Below are 15285 nucleotides of genomic sequence, written 5' to 3'. Positions count from 1 at the left end.
CTGGGCTGGACTGTGCTTCGATATGAAGCAGAGATTCTGGGCAGTGGCCTTTATTCTGGCCCCGCTGAAGACAAGTTTGGACTCCTTCCATGGTGAGATGACAGAATGAGACTTCGGAGAGAATCCCCTTAATTTTACATCATCAATAAAGCTTTCCCCAAAACCCCATCCTCTCGAGGGAGCCTCAGGAAATTCTTTTCCTTGTGGCACCCAAAGAACTCCACTTCCACCAATAACTCCTTGGTGGATGGGACAAGGCTCCAACCAACTGAGCCACCAGGTCAGGTTGCCTGTTTTTTTTTTTTTTTTAAATAAAAATTCTAGTAGGTGTGAAGTGGTTTCTCATTGTGGTTTAGTTTTGGGTTTCCCTCTTGACTAATGATGTTGAACATCTTTTCATGTGCTCATTGATCATTTGTATGTCTTCGGCTAAGTTGTTTTTTATTCTATCAGTGCTGCGTTGAGATATAATTTACATTTGGTGAAATACATAACTCTGAGGAGTCCAGCTCAATGGATTTTCACAAATGAATATACACACATAAATATCACCCAGGTAAGACATAACTGTGTTTCAGTTACCCTAGAACCGTGGTCGGCAAACCACGGCTCGTGAGCCACATGCGGCTCTTTCGCCCCTTGAGTGTGGCTCTTCCACAAAATACCACGTGTGGGCGCACACGTACAGTGCGATTGAAACTTTGTGGCCCATGCGCAGAAGTCGGTATTTTGTGGAAGAGCCAGTATTTTGTGGAAGAGCCACACTGAAGGGGCCAAAGAGCCGCATGTGGCTCTTGAGCCGCGGTTTGCCGAGCCACAGTTTGCTGACCACTGCCCTAGAAAGTTCTCTCATACCCCTTTCCAATAATCCCCTTCACTTTTTCTTTTTTAATCACCATAGATTAACTTTTCCTGTCCTTGGATTTCATTAAATCAGTGGTTCTCAACCTTGGCTGCACATTAGAATCACCTGGGAATCTTTTTAAAATCCTGATTTTTGGGCCTCATCCTCTGGAAATTCTCTTTCTTTATTACTAATGTTGTGGCCTCACCCCATAACAAAGAAACAGAATTTCCGGAGGATGAGGCCCAGAAATCAGGATTTTAAAAAGATTCCCAGGTGATTCTAATGTGTAGCCAAGGTTGAGAACCACTGCATTAAATGGACTCAAACAGCATGTCCTTTTTTGTATCTGGCTTAATTCATTCAGTGTAATGTGCTTGAGATCTGTGGGTGTTGTTGCAAGTGTCAGGATTCTGTTCTTTTTGGTTGCTGAGTAGTATGCCTAAGTTTGAGTTTAGCAGAGTCTCTCAATGAATATTCTTACCTAGTCCCTCGATAAATTTTTGTTTGTTTGTAACTTTTGGCTATTATGAATAAAGCTGCCCTCAACATTCTCATACACATCTTTAGGTGGATATAGACTTTTCTTTCTCTCAGAAATATACCTGTGCGTAGAATTGCTGGGTCATAGGGAGGCATGTGTTGAACTTTATCAGAAACTGGTAAAGGGAACCGCCAGTTTTCCAATGTGGTTGTTTCATTTCACACTCCCATCTGCCGGGAACATGCGAGTTCCACACCCTCACCATCACTAGCTATTGTCAGTCTTTTTAATTTTAGCCATTCTGGTGGGTGTGTGGTGGTGTCTCAGTATGGGTTTAATTTGCATTTCCATGATGACTAATGATCTCAAGAGCCTTCACATTTGGAAAAGGTTATAATTTAAATTTTTACATGAAAAAAAAAATCAAGTTAGAAGGCGGTAATGAGCACCTGGAGAACAGACCTTGCGCAGCCCAGAAGATTCTGGTGAAGCCCTGCCCCTGACAGCTGTGAGTTGGACAGACAGCTGTCAGTTTCCTCTTAGGCCACCAAGGAGTTGCCAAGTCAGTTAAAAGAGGCCTGGTGGGGGGGTGTGGGGTCACCCATATATAACGGATATTTTGAAAATAGAGAGAAGGAAGTGGCAAGGCTCTCCCCTTTTACCTGAACTCACATCTGAGAGGCAGGGTTTTAGAAGGAGAATATGATAATAATGTAGCCAGTTTAAGACCCTCACTGGTTCTCTACTAGCTTCAGACACAATCCAGCTAAGGCCCCTCCATGCCAACCCTTCATGACTTCATGACCCATCCCGTCCTCTCTGAGCAGCCGGCTGAATCTACTTCCCCACGAGTTGTCAGCTCCCAGTCTTTGCACCTGCTTGCCTGACTCTTGGAACACCACTAAGGTTTGGCTAATGAGGCTCAGCTGGGTCAGTGCCAGTCCCTCCCCCAGACTGGACCAGTTTCTAGTCCTCATCCTCCCTGGTCTCCTGGGACCAGGCTGGTTGCCCTGTTTACTTCTCTGTCTCCTTCCCCAGAGGGAATTTCCTAAGGGGAGGGGATGTCTGGTTTAAAAGTTCATCTTTGTCTTCTCAGTACCCAACCCAGATACCTGTCGACCATCAGTACCAGCTCAAGGGCACCTGTGGACATCAGTGCTCGTTGGATGGTGATGAATGCTCATGGGCTGGTGAAGGGAGGGTTCGAAAAGCAGGGTGACCCTCTTGCCCTGGGAACCTGTTCTCCGTTGGATTTGTTTTGTGTCACATATTGCTGCTAATATTCCAAAATCTGTATGGCAGATACAAACCACAAAGTCTTGTGATCTCACCTACTCTCTGCAACTCCTCTTTCCTAGCCGTTCACCCCAGTGGGACCGACCAAGGATGACTCATGGTGAAGGATCAGGGAGCTGGTGGCAAACTAGACCAATTAGTTGTCATTTGAGTGGGTGCTGTAGGCACCTGGCCAGGCATAGGTGAGAGTGTGATACCTGAATGACAGAGACTGGGCATGCCAAGAAAGAAGACGCACCTTCCCCTGAAAAGAAAAATGAGAGAAAGCAAAAGTTACCAAGAAAAGCAAGCTGAGCTCTGTTTCTGGCATTCCCGAGGAGTAACTGAAGCTCCCAACTACAGTGACAGCCGTTGATTGTCACTACCCAGCTGACAGCCCACCCTGCTGGTTGGCACGCCTCACACTTTATGTCCTGGTGGACCAGCTGGGGCTGGCAAAAATGCAGGATCTGATGCACCCAGTCTGGCCTGGGGCCCAGGGTTCTGCATTCCTAACATTCCCAGGTGATGCTACTGCTGGCCCCTGGACCCCCCTGAACCAATCGGAACGCAGTAATGTTTGAGACAGTAATTACACAGGATGTTTATTCTCCATCCCCTGCATTGGACTGTGGCCGGAGAATAAATTGTACTAAATTCTGCCACACTACGTGACACAAACCAGGAGTTGTGCCTTACAGGCCCAAGATTTGTGCACAAACTGCCCTGAAAAAAGTTGTAGAGCTGGATGTACATGAGAGGAAGCTGCAGCAGACCAGTGGGTGGGAGGTCTGCAGAGGAGACACTTGGCAGAGTGCGTTGAACATCCAACAAGGGTCTCAACCTTTGATGCCAATGTAATGGGCAATTTGGATGTCTTTCTTGAAACTTTACAGAGCGTTTTTTCAAGAAATTAATAAAGCTGATTATAATTTATAGATCCTGAAAGGTCTAATTTGTTTTTCCTTTATTGATTGCATACTTGATTGAAAATGTATGCCCTCCCCAACTCCTTCCAGGAAAGGATAAGCATAGCTTTATCTTTTTTTGTATTGTTTTCTCCCAAACTACGAACGTGTCGTCCTACTGCTTATGCAGCTGAACAAGCAAGAGACTGGGAAGCTTTATCTGAATTTTTCTTCCTTAATTTTTTTAAAATTTCAGACTAATAAATAGAAGTAAGTGCTCACAAGAAGAAAAAAAAATGGGACTTTTTACTACAGAAAAGAACAAAGAAAAAGAAGTCACCTATGATATCAGCATTCAAAATCACCACTGCTGAAACCATGGTGCATTTCTTCCTAGTTTTCTTAATGCATTGTTGAGAGATAATTTTACAACCTTGTTTATTAAAGTGTATGTATGTGTCATTTTATATTATAATTTAAGCTTTTTTTATGACTAAACTTCATATACCTTTTTTTAAACAATATTTGATCACATATAAGATTATATAGTAGAAAATGTCCTTTAACTTTTTTTTTTTCTAATTTCACAAGGAGATTTTTAAAAAAAGGGGGAAAACTGCTTTGGTCTCATCCTTCTGAGAATATTGTGAGTCCTGGTTTAAGCCGAAAGGGGATATTTCCTATCTGGCACTGTACCTAGCATATTACCTAGTAATTCACAATGGTTGGTTTTTAATGAAATGCTAATACATTTTATTTAATAGGGTGTTTTTTTGTGTTTGTTTGTTTTTTGTTTTTTTTTGTATAAGCACATACACAACCTTAATCTGAGCATCCGGTTGTCAAGACAGAAACATAAATTGTTAATATGTATGGGTTTCAGAAGCTTGTGGTTGGTGTTGTCAATAGTCTATCCTTATGGCTCATTGTTTGCATTATGTAATGTTGCATTTATTTTCTCTCACAGCTGCTGGCTCAGAAATCAGGAGCAGTGTGTCTGGGCAGTTCTGACCAGGGTCTCTCACAAGGTTGCCAAGTCTGAGGGCTGTGTGGTTTGAGGGCTTGGCTGGGGCTGGAGGACCTGAGTCTGCTGTGGAGACACGCTCCACGCCCTTGTTGTGTGGCACAGCCCTGCACCAGCTCTTCCTCATGGGGACGGGTTCTGTTCCATTCGGTTTTTCTGTATTTTGTTCTTCTAGCTATTCTCTCTCTTTAAAGCTCTCTGTTGAGCTTTGTATATCCGCTGTGGAAATTCCAATCTTCACTTCGGATAGGTTAGGTGAGTCAGTGGTGAGGGGAACATGCCCTTATTATTGATGATCCCTGTCTTCAGGTGACTTGTTAATAAACAGGCTGGTCTGCTATCACTGAATGCTTGTAGGATGACTATGTGGAAACCATTGCCAGCACTGGGCAAGTAGTTAGGTGTCTCTCTCTCTCTCTCTCTCTCTCTCTCTCTCTCTCTCTCTCTCTCTCTCTCTCATCACACACAGACACTGGACTTGAAGACAGACTGTAGTTGAACAAAGTAGTCTCTTAAAATGACAGTTTAAAATTTCAAATCCAAACAAGGGGTCTGCAGCGATAATAAAATTCACATTGTATGCAAAATGTAGTCTCTAAAGTGAAATTGTTCTGAATCATGAAAACCTTGAATTTATCTACTCCTTGTCCAGAGTTTGCTAGGTGATTCTGCCTTATGAGAATTCTCCTGACATAGTGTATACAGTTTACCTTTCACAATGTATGTTTTAAAAATTTAAAACCATTTACTAGCCATCTCTTTATTTGATGTAGAAAAGCATGAATAAAAATATAAATATCACCTGCAATCCCATTGCCAAAATAACTTTATTTGTATAATGAAAAGATGTCTGCACCTTGAAAGGACATTGAGACAGATCCAAAATACACAGTTAACTCTCAAAGCCTCCTCTCTTCTGTGCCTTGAAGGTGACCAGTTAAAAATTTCATCTCCCTTTAGAAAAATAAAAGGCCCTTTATGAACTTAGCCATTGCAGGAGCCATGCACACATCTTAGAAGTTCACACAAAAAGGGGCCCTACCATGTACACTATTCTCACCTGTGGTTATTAATTTTAAACTTATCTTTATTGTTGAGAGGATTACAGATGTCCCCCCCCCCCTTTTTCCCATTGACCCCCTCCACCCCTCACCTGCCCCTCCCAGGCCTTCACCACACTATTTCTGTGTCCATGGGCTATGCATATATGCATATAAATTCCTCAGTTAATTTCTCTCCATGCCCTCCCCCCTCCCCCCCAGTCCTTCCTTCCCTCTGAGATTCATCAGTCTGTTTTATGTTTTTATGTCTCTGGATCTATTTTGTTCATCAGTTTATTTTGTTCATTAGATTCCACATATGAGTTAGATCATGTGATACTTATCTTTCTTTGACTTGCTTATTTCGCTTAGCATAATACTCTCCAGGTCCCTTCCTGCCAGTGGTTCTCAACCTTGGCTGCACATTAGAATCACCTGGGAATCTTTTTAAAATCCTGATTCCTGGGCCTCATCCTCTGGAAATTCTGTTTCTTTGTTACTAATGTTGTGGCCCCACCCCATAACAAAGAAACAGAATTTCCGGAGGATGAGGCCCAGAAATCAGGATTTTAAAAAGATTCCCAGGTGATTCTAATGTGCAGCCAAGGTTGAGAACCACTGCTCCATGCTGTCTCAAATGGTAAGAGATCCTTATTTTTTACAGCTGCATAGCATTCAATAGTGTAAATGTACCACAGCTTTTTTATCCACTCACCTACTAATGGGCACTTGGGCTATTTCCAGATCTTAGCTATTGTAAATAGCACTGCTATGAACATAGGGGTGCATAAGTTCTTTCTGATTGGTGTTTTGGGTTTCTTAGGATATATTCCTAGAAGTTGGATCACTGGGTCAAATGGGAGTTCCATTTTTAATTTCTTGAGGAAACTTGGTACTGTTTTCCACAGTGGCTGCACCAGTCTGCATTCCCACCAGCAGTGCACTAGGGTTCTCTTTTCTCCACATCCTTGTGAAGAACGCAAACACTCTGTCTTTTGTTGATGGTAGCCATTCTGACAGGTGTGAGGTGATACCTTGCTGTTGTTTTAATTTGCATCCTTGGATGATCAGTGACTTTGAGCATTTTTCATATATCTCTTGGCCGTCTGTAAGTCCGCTTTGGAGAAGTGTCTATTTAGGTCCTTTGCCCATTTTCAAATTGGGTTGTTTGTCTTCCTTTTTGTTAAGTTGTATGAGTTCCTTATATATTTTGGCAATTAACCCTTTATCAGATGCATCACTGGCAAACACGATCTCCCATGCAGGGGCTCCCTTTTCATTTTGTTGACCTAACATTATCTGGCAAACATCTTTTCACATCAGTGCCTGCATTCCAGCTTCATTCTGTTGGGAGGCAACACTGTCCCACAGCATAAATTCAGCCAGTCATCTCTTGATGTATATTTGGGTTATTCTCAGGCTTTTGCAATTACAGATCTTTATTTAGATCTCTTGACATACTTTTGATGTCCCTAAAGGGAATTCCTTGGGATGGAATTCTTGAGCCCACTTTCGTGTTCTTTGCATCTGACGGTTGCTTTCACATCTACATTATTCAGCCTCAGATCTGGCAGCACCAGACTAGAATGATACTTACCACATGAAAGGCAACTGTCTTCTTTGAGGTTTTCCTGGGACTTTAGGTAATTTCCTGGCTTGAATATGGATGGAAGTCAGATAAACAAGCTCAAAGCTCATGACATCATATGTCAGCTCCTCAGTTTAGAGTAAGTTGAGCGCTGTGCGAGGTAGGGGGCACTGAAAAGTTTCAGGGGCGTTTCATTCATCCAACACATGCTTATCAGTGTTTTGTACATGTCAGGCACTGGGGGAACAAAGCTAAAAAGATGTGCTCACCTTCCAGGGAGCAGTGGTTTGTGCAAAGCAGCCCAATGAGGGCACCAGAAAATGGGTGAAAAGGGGCTTGAATCAAGACCTGCAGGAGGGTCAGACTATACGATGAAGGCCGTGGGGTGGGAGGAAGGGCATTCTAGGCAGAGGTCACTGCCCGTGTGAAGACGCGGAGGCAAGGAAAACTGACTGGGATTGGCACTGGGGAGAACCCAAACCGTGGAGACGTATGCGGCCATGTTGGAATGGTCAGTGCAGATCAAATCCCAGTCCTGGGCTTTGCTGTCTTCTCACGGCACGTAGTCATAAGTGAGATTATTGGAACTATGCCTAACACATAATATCCAATAAATTGTGCTCATGCTCATGGTAATGCATGGCTGCCTTTCAGAAATACAGTGTCTGTCTTTGGAGTACTAGAATCCCTAACGCCACATAAACATTTCCCCTGTCAGTGGTGTTATCATGGAGAAAGATGTTTTACAGAAATGGATTTTCAAGTCACTGAAGTTTATTCTCTTGGTTACGAACTTTAAAAACATTACATGACGAATGATGGCATTTTTCCGCACCCCTGAACATGGGTAATATCCTTCCCTTCTGGATGATCAGGACTAATTGCTCCGTATTGTACCATCTGCCCATGGGTTTGTGTGTGCTTCTTGGTGCCTCCATCCCTTTCCTTGGCTGTGTGTCAGCTTCCGTTTCTTCTGCCCACTGCCCTTCCTCTCCTCTCCACAGTTGTTTACGTGGTTGTTATGAAACCGTATGTCCTAATGAGAATGCTATTAATGTAAACATCATGTTTGCTTACTTGCTCTTCATTGTGAATTAAAATCATGCGCGTTCCTTATAAATAAAGCTTTGTTTTAAAGAATTCTAACTGTACAGCAACAGAGAGCATAAAAAATGAACATAGCTCTTCCAAAGTATTGCTTCCACACCTACCCTGTATGGATCAGGGGTCTCCAGAGAAACAACCAATAGAGAGTGTGTGTGTATCTCTAACTCTGTGTATCTATAGATATCTATAGATACACACACGCACAGATTTATTTTAAGGAACCGGTTCATGCGATGGTGGCGGCTTAGCAAGTGCAAAACCTGCAGGGTGGGCTGGCAGGCTGGATACCCAGGGAGAGCTGTAGCTCAAGTCCAGAGGCAGAATTCCTTCCCACGCTGTTCTCTTCAGGTCTTCAGCTGATTGGAGGAGGCTCATCCACAGCATGGAGAACAGTCTGCTCTACTCCGCATCTCCTGATTTAAACGTTAATCTTATCTCCAAAGTACCTTCACAGAAACACCTGTCTCACGGGCGCACACCCCAGCGTTCCGTCCTGGCCTCCCAGGGTCTGTTGCTCACTCTGCTCCAGGGCCTCCTGGCTGCTCCCTGGGAGGGCCGGGCATGCCCTCTTCCTGGACCTTTCCCTCCTGTCTCTTGGCTTGTTCCCTCACTCCCTTCTTACTCTCCCAGCGTCTCCTCGGTGGGTCCGCCCAGCACCCTGCTTAAGACAGAGCTATGCTCCCTTCACTCAGCCACCTCCTGTGGCCCAGTGTACGTTCTAACACTCTATCCCTTACATGTTAGGTCTACAGTTTATGTATTCATGAGCCCCCCCCCCCCACCTTCATGAAGGCAGGGATCTGGGTTCCCTGATGTTTCCCAGGCAGGGTGCCTCACTCGTAGTCCATGCTCAATGAACATTTGAGGATGAACTGATGGGGCCCTCCTTGTTCCCCTGCTGCTGGCTCAGCCCCTTGGGCTCAGCGCCTCTGACCCGCTTCCCTCTCTATTTCCAGACCGGCCTCATTGTCGCCTGCTACCATGGCTTTGTGGATGCTGTGGTGGTCTTGGCAGAGTGCCCCCATGTTGATGTCAACTGGCAGGACAGCGAGGGGAACACGGCCCTAATCACAGCTGCGCAGGCAGGTAAGACCCGGCTTCTTCTTCCCCTCAGAGTCCAGGCCTGAGAGCAGCTGCTGGGGTGTGGGGGGCCCTGGGCATGACCTCACCTCCAGACATGAATGTAAGGAGGCAACCTGAGCAGGGATCCTGTCCTACTGCTCAGAGGGACAAGGAAAGGGCGATGGGTGTGGTGCACACCTTCTGTGCACTGGGGACCGTGCAGTTGACCCAGCAGTGCAGAACTCAGCACTGGGCAGAGTGAACCCAGAGATGCTCCAAAGCTTTGGAGGCTAAAGCTGCACCACAAACCCAACCTGGTGGTCACTTCACCTAGAGCTTCGCACCCCACCCCCATCGGAGACTCGGGATCAGAAAGATTCGGGGGAACTCACTAGCGGAAGAGACATGCCCTGTGTTAGTGATGGTATAAAAGTAGACACGCTTCCAGGGCCGCCTTGCACTCGGCCTGGAGATGTAGAGAGAGCCAGGAGCTACTTGCGGGTCCTGTGTCAGTGTAACGAGGTGGGGCTGTTTGTGAGACACCAGGTGAGCGTGCGTCCCAGTAAGTGTCCTTCTGCCCAGGCGTCCTCTCCAGAGGCGTCCACGTGCCCACACCGCCGGGCACTGCGTGGCTGTCCTCTCCCAGAACTGCATGCAGGCCTTTTTGAGACAAACATGACAGCTATGCTGGTCACCTCAGGGCCGCACTTGGTTTGTAACCGTGGTATTAACCGGTTTCGTAACTGACCACTTTCAAAATGCTTGGCTTCCAGGTTGACAGACAGCCTTGCATCATGCAGGTTCTCAGTTGCTAAGAAGCGCTTCTGGCTGAGCTGGAAGGACCGGGTGTGGGTGGCTCGGGCTGGAGGGAGTTGTTGGGAATCCGATCCAGCCAGGGCCGTGGAGCTGGAGAAGGTGCCCCAAACCACACCACCGCACGTTGGTTATGGAAAGTAAACATCTGCCACTGCCCCCAGAGAGAGACCTACCTGCCTGTCCCGTCTTGCACCACCAGCTGGTGTCTGAGCAGCGTGGATGACCGAGCAGGGAGCGCCCGGAGGGTGGAGAAGCCAGTGTCTGCAATGTCACCCCCCGCCCTCCCGGCCCGCCTGCCCTCATGTGCGGGAAGCAGCCTGTGTACATGCCTTTCAGTCAGGATGTGGGAGGTGGAGAAAGCCCTGACTTACAGGGGGTCGGGCTGTGCTAGCACACGGTTGTTTCGCCAGGTTTCGGGGTGTGAAGCTTTACCAGCACAGAGGTAGGGCCACCAGGCTTTGAAAGCCCAGTTGCACAACTTCCTGAGCTGGAAAAGTGGAAATGGATATGGTGACCGGGCAGTGCCCAGGGGCTCATCATTCAGTACCTCCCACTGGCCAGGAGCTGGGTCGGTGCCCAGGGGGTGGGAGTCGAGGGCATGTCTGCCCTTGGGTGATTCTCCAGTTAATGGCCATCTGATGGAGCTCTGACGGTGGGTGCCCTGGATGCCGTGCGGTGAGAACACTCCATCTAGCTGGTGGTTCAGGACAGGGGTTGTGAAGGAGGGAGCTTGAGCTGGGTGGTGAAGAAGCCAGAGGCAAGCTGGTCCAGCCAGTGCATCCCAAAGCCACAGGGCCCAGAGGGAGCCCGGTGCGTCTCAGGAATGGCAGGTTAGTGTGGCTGTAGGACTGCTTGTGTCTAGGACAGATGAGAAGCATAGATAAAATGGGAGGGAATGCATGAGAGTGGCATGAGTCTGCGTGTGTGGTGACAGGGGCCAGATGACCCTGGTGGGCCCAGAGGCGGTTGCAGAGGCAGAAAGCTCGGGTCTCAGTGGCTGTGATGGGGGCGATGGAGGACAGGTGGGGTCTGGCCCGGCTTTCAGTCCCTGGACCGCGGGTGCTGCTGACTGCAGTGGGGGGTGGTACCAGGATGGGCTCCAGTTGTGCTCAGGCCTTTGAAGGGCTGAGGCAGCCAAGTAAGAGGTCTCGACGGATGGGGGTGGGGAGTGTGGGACGTTCCCATGAGTTCACAGATGACACTGAAGCTGCTGGTCTGGGGACCCCTCTTTAGAGGTTCTCTCTCTCTCTCTCTTTTTTTTTTTTTATGAAGGCTGCCCCTGAGGGGCCAGTGAGGACCAGTGCCCAGGGGTTGAGGTGCTCATGCGGGTGGGCTCTCCCATTGACATAATACATCACATTTACTGAGTATGAGTTTCACATGTTTGGGTGAACTATCTGTTAGGAACTATATTAAACTTTTTACTCTAACAGATTTACTTTTAGACTATAGAAAGAGTGAGAACTGCTTTGAAAATGAATTTATCTCTTCATTCATAATCCAATTTTAGCTTTCACATATGTAAAAAATAACTTGTATTTCATTTTCTTTATTTTTATTATTTTAATCCTCACCCCAGGGGTGAGGAGATTATATATATATTTCAATATATATATATATATTATTGAAACAGAAACATCAATTGGTTGCCTCCCAACTGGGGATTGAACCTGAAATCTAGGTATGTGCCCTGACTGGGAATCACACTTGCAACTTTTTTTGGTGTACAGAATGATGCTCAACCAACTGAGCCACCCAGACAGCCAAAATAACTTATATAGAGGTTCTCATTTTAAATGGTGGCTGGGGCAGCCTCTCAGAGGACATTAAAGCTGGGGGCAGGGGTCACAGACCTGTGTGAGATGTCAGAGGATACACAGAGCGATCCTTAATCAAAGTGAGAATAAAGGAAAGCGACCAAGGGGCTGCTCTTGGCGTTCTGTGCTGTTGTACCCGAGAGTCTGTTTAGGCTTTTCGCTGCTAGAATCAGGTGATGTCCCATTTCATCCAGTTCCATAACCAGTTGTACTTATTTGATGATTTCTGTATTTCAGAAGATGTCTAGTCATATGTGCTTACAACAAAAAATCATTATTAAACAAAAAAACCCCTTTCATTCTCCCAAATGCTCCATCTCCCAAATTGACCAAGTTCTAGCTACTTGCCCTTTCAGATTTCTCCTTTTCCAACACAGGGTGTGCGTCCACTTTTATTTAAATGAAGAGGCTAACACAGTTGAGATCGTGGTTTTAACTTTTTTCACTTACTAGATCTATATCTTTTTCCACTTACTAGATCTATATCTTTTCTACCGACATGCACAAGATTACCTTGTTCTTACAGGCACAGTCCTGAGTGTGATTGTATGTTCCTGGCTGTGTCCCCCCTGCCGATATCTGTGAGATCGTTCAATAAGCAGCGGCTCACCCATTCTATACAAGATCCTGCTATAACACAAATACTTATTTAGCCATTACTTCATGTACACCAGCCGCACTAAGTGCTGGGTCTACCACAAGGAACAGAAGCACACCTACTCCTGCCTCCCAGAGTCTAGTTCATGTGGGGGAAGGGAAGGCATCTGAGGAGATGCATCTGGCAGGGTCCTGGCTGGGAACAGGTGGAGCAGTAGGCGTGCTCAGAGGGTAAACTGAGGAGCTTATCAGGGGACTGTTAGTGGGGGTGGGGCAGAATTAATGGACAGGACCCTGGAGAGAGTTACCCTGGCAGAAGGCTTGGCTGCCTTTTAGGCACCGTAACCTGAGCAGGCCCCGGGCGGGGTGGGGGGGGTGGGGGGGTGGAGGGGGGAGGCTGGGGTAAGTACCCCCTCTGTTTCCTCCATCCAGGTCCCTGTGCTGAGCCCCACTGGAGACTTTAGGGCTAAGGAGCAGGGCAGATTTTGGAGATGATCATCCCTGCAAAGCAAGGCAGAGGAGGAAAGAGAAGTGCATGGATAGCTTCTTAGAGCTTAGCATAGGGCATGCACATTTTTTAGAATTTTTCTTTTAAAATATATATCTTTTTTATTTCAGAGAGAGTAGAAGAGAAAGTGAGAGAGAGAGATAGAAACATTGATGAGAGAGAAACATTGATGGGCTGCCTCCTGCACATCCCCTACTGGGGATTGAGCCCACATGTGCCCTGACCAGGAATCAAACTGGTGACCTCCTGGTGCATGGGACGGCACTCAGTCAACTGAGCCGCACCGACTGGTGGCATGTACACTCATGTGGCTGCTGCCAACTGGCCTTTAGAAAAAACTGTACCAATTCATAGTTCCCAAGGGTGTTCTTGCCAGCTGGGGACATGATCACTTTTCAGTGTTTGCTGATTATTGTTTGCCGTTGTGTTTGCCTGGTTCTCGCCGGAGCCTAGGATCTGTGGTGCCGTTGGGGTGCAGTTTGCGGAGTACCCAGTGAAACGGCTTCCACAACGAGGAAACGGCCTTCTCACGCAACAGGACGCGTCTGAAGGCGATAGCGGGAGGGTTGCTTCACTGGGTGGCTCCGTGATGTCAGGACCTGGGGCCAGCTTCTCAGAAGTGCTCTTGACCTTTCCCTCGTGATCTCAAGAAGGACCTGGTATGGCTTCCTGTTGCCACACACAGAGGCCTCACAGAGGAGGAGCCAATCCCTGTTGCGTTTCGTTCTCTCGGAGGGAAAAACATTTCCAGAAGCCTCCAGCAGTTTCGTTTACATCTCATGGCCGGGTCACATGGCCCACACCAAAACAGCTGGCTGGCAGGGGAGGTGGAATGACCTCAAGTGACTTGGTCTAGCCAACACCAGCCCCAGCAGAATATGTGTGGTTAAGGAAAACTAAACAGCCACACGTTAATATTATTTGCTACTGCGACTGTGTTGAATGTCTGGGAGTTGGCAGTCCTGGCTTTCTACAGGACTTGCTCAGCGTCTGTGAGAATAAATTAGGATGCAAATGCTGTGATCTGCCTGCCGGGTGTTCCCTACAGTCTAACCTCTGTGGCTACTTAATGCACAGTAACAATGCAGCCAAGTCTCTATTAGGCCTTGCAATGGAGAAGAGAATGTATGGCAATAAATCCTCAAATAATCCCTCAATCTCATTTAGCCAGTAATTTCCATTTCTACCATACCTCCCCTAACAAAAATACAACACAAAATCAGATGAGCGAAGAAATGAATAGTAAGTCCCAGGGATGGAGTTATGCGTTTCTTGTTCCTCCTTAACAAATGGCAGGAGTGAGGTGCAGCGAGTAAGCCGAGGGCTCTCTTTGAACTGGTGATAATACAGAGTCGGTCGGGTATAAGGAATCTTTGGTGCATCCTTGAAACTTGTTATTTCTTGAACTTACTTTAAAATTTCGGGAGGAAGGGTCCCGACATCTAGCCAGCCTGGCATTATTCCCTCCTGCTGCTGGGGATACTGGGGCAGCGAGGCTCCCAGGGGTGACTGGGGTGAGCTCCGACTGCCTGTACCAGGCCTGGCTCTGAACTAGATTTGGGGAGGGTTTCACTTCAGGGGAGAGTTTATGACGTGGCCAGAAGCCAGGAATAAATGCCTCTTCATTCTATTTGTCATATTTGTTATCACTACCCACGATCATAATTTCTGTCTGACTTCATTGTGATTTTTTTTTTTGAGATGTTTTCCTTTCTCTTGGTTTCTACTCTTCACTTAAGAAATCAGAACTTGGTAAGTCTCTGCAGTTTCCTAGCATTTCCTTGCCTTTTCCTGTAAACTCCAGTTATGGGAGCCTTTTTTGTGATCGCTGCAGTGCTGGCCCCTGCCCGCTGGCCAGGCAGGCTTGAGCCCGGGCCAGAGGCAAGCTCACCCTGCTCCTCAGTCAGACACCTGCTCTCCCCACAGACCAGGAGGGAGACCTGCCTGAGCGGCCCTCCCCTCTCCCCCGCAGCATCTTCCTCTTCAGGATGGGGCCAGTGCATTCTCCCTGCAGTGCCTGTGGGATGTGATATTTCCAAAGTCAACACTTCCCTCTACTGGCCTGGTTTGGAAAACTTACATTTTGAGTACCTGGTGTCAAACCAATCAAGTCTTTAGACAACCAAATTCTGTAACATTTTTCCATTTTTAGAGCAGTACGGGTTTATTGTCTATTTTATTTCTTTGAATAAAGGGGTAAACAAGATTCTGAGCC

At 46.8% G+C, this 15285-nt stretch overlaps 1 protein-coding gene across 1 annotated transcript in view; it reads left to right on the top strand.

Annotated features, from left to right (window-relative positions):
- Positions 1 to 15285, top strand: part of ANKRD33B (ankyrin repeat domain 33B) — a 65744-nt gene that overhangs the window by 27075 nt on the left and 23384 nt on the right. Inside the window, exon 2 of the mRNA XM_059694785.1 lies at positions 9227 to 9356. Coding sequence (XP_059550768.1) covers positions 9227 to 9356 — 130 coding nt within the window. The remainder of the gene's footprint in view (positions 1 to 9226; positions 9357 to 15285) is intronic.

Source organism: Myotis daubentonii, chromosome 4 (assembly GCF_963259705.1).
Source record: "Myotis daubentonii chromosome 4, mMyoDau2.1, whole genome shotgun sequence".
In the NCBI taxonomy this organism is placed as follows: domain Eukaryota; kingdom Metazoa; phylum Chordata; class Mammalia; order Chiroptera; family Vespertilionidae; genus Myotis; species Myotis daubentonii.
The sequence above is the reverse complement of the archived record's forward strand: the minus strand, read 5'-3'. Positions and strand labels throughout refer to the sequence as shown.